Source organism: Lactuca serriola, chromosome 3 (genome assembly GCF_051521515.1).
Source record: "Lactuca serriola cultivar US96UC23 chromosome 3, Lser_US96UC23_V15, whole genome shotgun sequence".
Lineage (NCBI taxonomy): Eukaryota > Viridiplantae > Streptophyta > Magnoliopsida > Asterales > Asteraceae > Lactuca > Lactuca serriola.
The window spans coordinates 146,778,071-146,785,329 of NC_136410.1; the positions used below are offsets into that span (position 1 = coordinate 146,778,071).

At 35.1% G+C, this 7,259-nt stretch overlaps 2 protein-coding genes across 3 annotated transcripts; one reads left to right on the top strand and one right to left on the bottom strand.

Annotated features, from left to right (window-relative positions):
* Positions 1-429: 429 nt before the first annotated feature.
* LOC145093241 (Pentatricopeptide repeat (PPR) superfamily protein) lies at positions 430-2,924 on the bottom strand. The gene has a single exon (XM_079031322.1). It carries the CDS (start codon positions 2,922-2,924, stop codon positions 819-821), a length of 2,106 nt encoding a protein of 701 aa, XP_078887448.1. The 3' UTR covers positions 430-818.
* Positions 2,925-3,151: 227 nt separating this feature from the next.
* LOC145093242 (golgin) lies at positions 3,152-5,930 on the top strand. Of its 2 annotated transcripts, none has more exons than XM_079031323.1 (11): positions 3,152-3,283; positions 3,357-3,419; positions 3,529-3,579; positions 3,667-3,771; positions 3,863-3,955; positions 4,035-4,799; positions 4,884-4,945; positions 5,033-5,129; positions 5,206-5,285; positions 5,356-5,607; positions 5,742-5,930. In XM_079031323.1, exons 1-11 carry the CDS (start codon positions 3,191-3,193, stop codon positions 5,776-5,778), a joined length of 1,698 nt encoding a protein of 565 aa, XP_078887449.1. In that variant the 5' UTR covers positions 3,152-3,190; the 3' UTR covers positions 5,779-5,930. The 2 variants fall into 2 exon arrangements, with proteins under 2 accessions (XP_078887449.1, XP_078887450.1); XM_079031324.1 differs by having other exon boundaries at positions 4,035-4,796.
* The last annotated feature ends 1,329 nt before the right edge of the window (positions 5,931-7,259 follow it).

The following is a 7,259-nucleotide window of genomic DNA, read 5'->3' on the forward strand; positions in this document are numbered from 1 at the left end:
CGATCTGTCTTGACAACAATAATAATTACACTAAAATATGCTGACAATACTAAAATTACCAACAATATATCAAGCGTCAACCGTTTCACGTTCATCCCTAATTCACAATGGTTTGCAACTGCACGAGGACTTCTACGTCCGACCAACTTAGTTGGCCTATGATACCAAATGATATGGAAATTATGACACATAAATGACCGGCTCGGGTAATAAATAACGACGATATCAATCGTTGTCCTGATGATATTTTTCCACAAATTTTTTCTTAAGATTTATCAAATTTCAAAACATGAAAACCTATAATAACAAATGTCTTATGTATAAATGTACTATACTAATCCTATAAAGAAAGACTTATATGTAATGTGAAATATAATTTATGACCAATAATAGTAATATTAAAATATTAAAATCATCTTAAACACAATATCATCCTTAATTAAGATAACATTAACAAACTTTTTAAAATACTCTTAAAATTAACAAAATTTAAAGACACATCGTAACCTGGAAACTCTAAAAACAACTCATTAATGGCCCGTCCACATAGCATTCAAGATAGGGTTTGTTGCATTAGACACTCTCCTAACAAAGCCACTATAACATATTGTGACAATATACATTACCTATATTTTAACGAATCTTGTCCAACATAAAAAAAACCAAACACAATGACATTGATATGCACCCATACGTGACCAAATCGTATTGGGGCATGTTTGCATTCTACATGTAAGTGAAACTTTGAGTTCCCACTTGTTGATATCTTCACAAAAAATCTTCCTATATAGAATGAGTTTCGTTCGGTTTAAACAACTTCACATATCTAACAATCGAACACTATCTTCTTCACATTTCATCATATTCATTTGCAATGACACCAATTCGGCTCGTAATTCATCAACCTTCGGATGAGTCTCATCTCCCGAACAAAAAACATGTGTACTTCTCCACACCTCAATCCAACTCAACCCCGCATCTTTCTCACCCACATCTCTCATCTTCCTCCTCATATTTGCAACATCATCCCATCGACCCATTAACGCATAAAAACTCGTCACCAACACATTCGACGCAAGATCTTCTTCACAAATCTCCATAATCCTATCAACCACACGACTTCCAACTTCAACATTCCTCCTATCAATACACGATTTCAATAAACTCCTCCACATTTCAAGATTACATTCATCGATTTCCATAATCATCTCCTCAGCTTCTTCAAGTAACCCCGCACGACTTAACAAACCCACAAAACAAGAATAATGTTTACTTCCACGAATCAAACCGTTTTCCTTCATCGAACTCCATAACAACCTCCCTTTATCGATCAAACCACAATGATTACACGTAGAAAGCATCGAAAGATACGTCACTTCATCTGGGATTAACCCTCGTTTCACTATCTCATCAAAGATCATAAACGCTTTCTCCACTTTCCCATGGTGGCCATACCCCGAGAGAATCGAATTCCAACATTTCAAATCCGGGGTTTTGATCTCGGAAAGAACCGATTCCGCCGATTTTAGGTCACCGGATTTCGCGTACATATCGATCAAGCTACCAAAAACCGACATTTCTAAATTCAAACCGAGTTTTATTGAACTACAATGAATCATCTCTCCTTGATTATTAGAAGCAAGATCCGCACATGCACTTAACACAATACTTATCGCAAAGCTATCGATCTTGTGTTCTTGTGACATTTCATGGAAGCATTTGATGGCATGAGAACCATCACCCGTTTTAGCATAACCCGTGATCATTTCTGTCCAGAAAACCACGTCCTTAATCGGGATTAAACTTTGAAGCTTTTGAGCGGATTCCATATCTAAATTATCAAAATACATCGACACCAATGTGCTTGCAATGTACACGTTTGAATCAAACCCTAATTTGACAACTTGAGCATGGAGTGGCTTTCCGTAGTTACAAAATGGTAACGATCGAGTTGCAGAGATGATAATGGCGAATGTGTAGTCATCGGGTTTAACATAAGAAACTTTGGAAAGATGGATAAACATTTTGATTGATTTGTCTTTGTCTCCATTTGAAGATAACCCGGATAATATCGAGTTCCATGACACTAAATCTGGTTTCTCGATGTTATCAAAAACTTTGAGTGCTGTTTTGGTGTCCCTACAATTGGAATACATGTTTAGCAATGCATTAAGCAATGGAAGATCCGTGGGTAATCCGGATATAATTACTTTCGCATGTGTGAGTTGTCCGATGTTATGGTGTTGTAATTTACTACAAGCGTTGAGTATCATTGAATACGTAAATTGAGTAGGAAAAGACTCGGAATTTGTCATTTCTCTAAAGAAATAAAGTCCTTCAATGATCTTTTCATTTTTCATGTGTCCAACTATGATAGAATTCCAAGCCATGGCATCTTTTTTGAGTATATTACTGAAAACCTTCTTTGAGCTCTCTAAATCGCCACAATCGGAGTACATACCAAGAAGAGAAGTTTGAACTAATGTATCACTCAAGAATTCGAATTTTACAATCTGTGTATGTAAAGAAGATCCTAGAAGAAGGTCTTGAAGGGAAGAAGATGCTTGTAGCAAGCTAGTGAAAGTAGGGCCATTTGGTATGAATCCTTCGATGTTTAATTGTTTCCATAGGTCAAATGCTATATGGGTGTTGTTGCGACTGCGAGAATAGGCAGCAATGAGGGCGTTATAAGAGACGATGGTTCTTTGAGGCATTTCGTCGAACACAAGGTGTGAGTGTAAGAGGGAACCACATCTTGAATACATTGAGATGAGATTGTTGTTTAGGTAAGGGGATTTTCGGATTGGGGGTGTGGCAGTGATGACTCGAGCATGGAGTTGACGGGCTTTAATGAGGGAGTTGATGGAAGTGCATTTTTGGATTAGAAGTGTCGCTAGTGAAATGGCTTCTTGAGGTGATGACATAAAAAACGGAACTTGTTGCCTGTTTGCTTTTTGATTTTGTATCTCGCTTATCAAAAAAGAAACCAGAGAGAAGAAATCAACTTTCTTGCTGTATCAATGGTATCTGATCATGGGTAATTTAGGGTTTCGTTGTATAACCCACATGAGTTTTTATTTGTTATTTTAAAGAAAATGTCTGTAACGAGTATAAGATAAGCGATAAACGAACCCCTGTTTTCTCATTTCTCTTTCGTGCTTTTTCCCTCGCAAATTTCGAACAACCGAAAATGTCAACAATCGTCTCCGGCGACGGCGAGATGCTCCGGCTTCAATACTCACGCCTTTGTTGTTTCATACACAACTCTCTCCATCCATTCACAGTAAGTCGTTCTCTCTTCACATTGTTTCTTTCCTCTTTCCCTCTTTTTATCATCTCCCCTTAAATTTTCTCAGGCGAAATCAACGGAATCGATAACCAAAGAACAAGAGAAATCGCTGTTAATTACACTCTCTCAGGTCGTTAATTACCAACTTAAAGCTTTACATTTACCATTACACGAATTCGTACTTCAATTACTCAAATTTGAATCCTCGGTTTATGCAAAACCCTATTTCCATGTTTTAGGTTTCAAATCAAATAAAGCTTTGGACTGACGAATTTGCCTCTGGTGATCATGTTGGTGCTTCTTTCGTTGTAGTTTAATTCGAGTTGATTACTGTTCATCGCCATTGTTGCACAATGAAGCTTGTATTTTACACACAGGGCAACCCATTAAACGACATTTCTAGTAATAGCAAATCCACCATCGTTAGCTCAATCTGCCATTCTTCAGCTTCCGAATGTGTACTCAAGATCATAAACGAATTGGTACAGTTTCATCACTTCATTTCATTCTGTAATCAAGATTATGAACTCGATTACTCAAATTAAGCCTCTCAATTTGATTTCTTTCGTACAGGTGTTCTTGCTAGCAATCCAGAGTCCATATGTTCGACATTTATCAGGAAATGTTCTTGTAGCCATATCTAAGTTTGTGGTGTCGATGTCATCTGTACGTTTAAATAAGTAAATAACCGTTCATTTTCCACCTCAATTTCTTCCATTCTTTCTTACAAAAACACATCTCACAGGAAAACCATTTGAAAGAATTCATCAAATCACTATGTCTCCACTTCAAGCTCATAATTCATAAAGCAATTTCACCAGATCATGATTCTCCAGCAAGCTCAATCATATTAGTATTACGAAATATTCTAAAACACCTGAAACATGAAGAAGATGATGAAATTTTGGAAGTTTATTTAAACACTCTTTCTTCTTGCTTACAAGATATACCATGGGAGTCATGTAACACGGTTTCCAATGAGTTTTGTGGTCATCTTCTTCAGTTGTTTTGTTCGATTGTTTCAAATTCTGATGACAAAAATCCAATGATTCTTGAAATCTTTAACATCTTTCCAAGATTTCTAACATGGTATCAGAGCAATCAAAAAGCTGAAAATCATAGTTATGCAAGAATCTCTCAATACATTCAACACAAGATTCTTGTATTGATGATGAGGCTTAGTTCAATCATTGAGTTAGATTGTGAGATGATTGTTTCATGGTTGAATCTTATCGATAAACACTTCCAAGATTTGCTATTTGAATCTTTAACTCAATCACACACCAATCAAGATGATTGCCTTAAAGATTCTCCATTTCTTCTTGATGAAACTTGTCATCATCAACATTTACAAAGACGAGTTGTTTTCCTTTACTTGAAGTGTAGTTTTCATTTGATTAGATTACAAGAAACAAAAGGATTTATTGCAATTCATGAGTGGCTCAAAAACCATCTTGTGAAATGCAACCAATTTGCAGAGTCTTTTTTACAGCTTTATATCCATGAGGTTGTTCTTGATTTATTTCATTTTTCCTTTTTCATAAATATTTTCTTTATTAGTGTTTTTATTGTTTTTTTCATCTTTGAATTGCAGGATGACATGCTATTTGAAATTCTGTTGTTGCTAACTGACATGCCTTTTTGCCACAAGCAACAGTGAGAAACATAACTTATAGATTAAATTTATTCATGTATACATATTTTTTGGTATTTATTTTTATATTTTTTTGGTATTTATAATAGGAAAGATTGGACATTGGATGTGTTTGAGAAGGATATAATCGTCCTACTGTTGGATATTTTTGATCCTGTTCATCTTTTCCATATATTTCTTTCAGAGGTAAGTTCTTCGATAGATTGTTATTTTGTTTTAAAAATACTTACAAAATTACAGTCTTACCCTCAAATGTTTGCAGATACATTATGATCATCAAGTGCTTCTTGATTACCTTATCTCCAAAGACACTGGAGCTACATGTGCTGAGTATCTTTTAAGGCATGTTTCACCATCTTACTGTTTATTTTAGATCTTTTGCTTAATAATTAATTGATTAAAAAATATTCAGGTGCTTGCGAATCATATGTGATAAATGGGACCCGTTTCTAAACTTCTCAATTTGCAAAGAAGTTGGAAGCCAATCATCTCAAAAACGAAGAAAAGTGATGAATGATTCATTTGAAACGGATCATAAAAACCAGAAAAGCTTTAATGAACCGTTTCATGATGCTAGGGATTGTTTGCTTTTGCTAAAGAAATCGATTGAGAGTTTACACCACAAAAATCTTTTTCCATATAATCCAAAAGTGCTTCTGAAACGGTAGTTTCTTGATCTTTTTATATAATGTTGTTAAATTTAGTCATTAGTTATTATTTCATACAAAAAGATGATGAATTTCGATATATGTGATGCATATGATCATATTTTGATAGTTGATTTGTTTGTTTTTGAAGGCTGACAAGATTTCAGGAGCTATGCCCAAGGCCATAAGGCACTCTTGCTTGTTTGATTGGTTTGTAGGATCACATTTTTTTGGGTTTAATGTTAATTTTGTGAATACATATAGAAGATATGACCTTTTGATCATTGTGACTCCTTAAAATTTAGAAATGAAATGATAAGTAATTCTTTATGAAACTTAATTTATGTGTTTGATAATGGAAGACATGTTTATTGTTTTGAGTTTGCATCCACTACCACTCGTTTTTGGTCTAAAACTCCATAACATTTAATCCTTCTCGTACTCATTCTCGACCCAATGTGAAACCTTAACGACTTTCTTTTATTAGGATCCTGATGGAGTAGAGATTCTAAAGGAACCACTCTCATGCTCCCTTTGCATTTGGATAATCTAAGAAACGATCATTGTAAATAAAGGAACCAAAGTTGAAGACCGGGATGCTCTTAGTTAATTTGACATGGGTGTGGTTTAGTTATGTGCTTTTTTAGAACTCATGTTGCTCCTATGATGTTGTAATCGTTCTCCGAACTTGACTCTCTCTCTCTCTCTCTCTCTCTCTTCCCCGAGTTTTAATCTTTCGTCTCATCACTTATGGGTTTATCATCATGCACAATTGGATTATTTTCAATGTCTACCGATTTATCTTCCATATTGGTGACTTACACGTGTTCAATGACATTGATGAGATCCGTGTTGTAAGTGAATTTGATGTCGTAGATGGGACATGGGGTCATAAATGAGACCGATATCAACACGAGATCGACATCAATAGGATCAATATCGTATATAACAATTTTCTTCTTATTATTCGGTTGACCTGAAAAATGAATCATCATTAAATATGGTAAACCGCACATGGAGTGGGTTATTTTTCATAGATAGAGTTTTTATACAAATATCACCGGCTGGAAGTAAGAAGTGAATATGCGGAGAAAACGAAATTCCAAACCAAAGGATACTTTGAACTTTTAGTGATGCCTTTTCGCTTAACAAATGCGCCAACGACATTTCTGGACAATATGAATATGGTTTGTAAGTCATATTTTGATAATTTCATTATTGCATTCGTTGATGATATCCTCCTTTATTCTAGGACCATGGAGGAGAATAGGGATGATTTAACGTTGGTGCTTGAAACATTTGAAGAATGAGAAACTTTATGCTAAGTTTTGTAAATGTAAATTTTGGATTAGAAAATTATAATTTCTCGGGCATGGGTGAATGAAGATGGATAAAAGTAGACCCAACCAGAATTGAGGCATTCATAAAGTGGGAGCCGCCAAAAGCCCCACCAAATTTAGAAGTTTACTTGGATTGATGGGTTAATACTGATGATTTGTAGAAAGGTTTTCAATATTTTTGTGTCCTTTGACCTCGTAGGCTTGGAAGAGTGATATATGACTAGACGAAGTTTAAGACAAGGTTTTGAGGAATTGAAGAAAAGGTTCTATAAGAATCCCATCTTGTAACGCTCGTTTCAGGTATCAATTTCTTTCTAGAATTTTAGGGT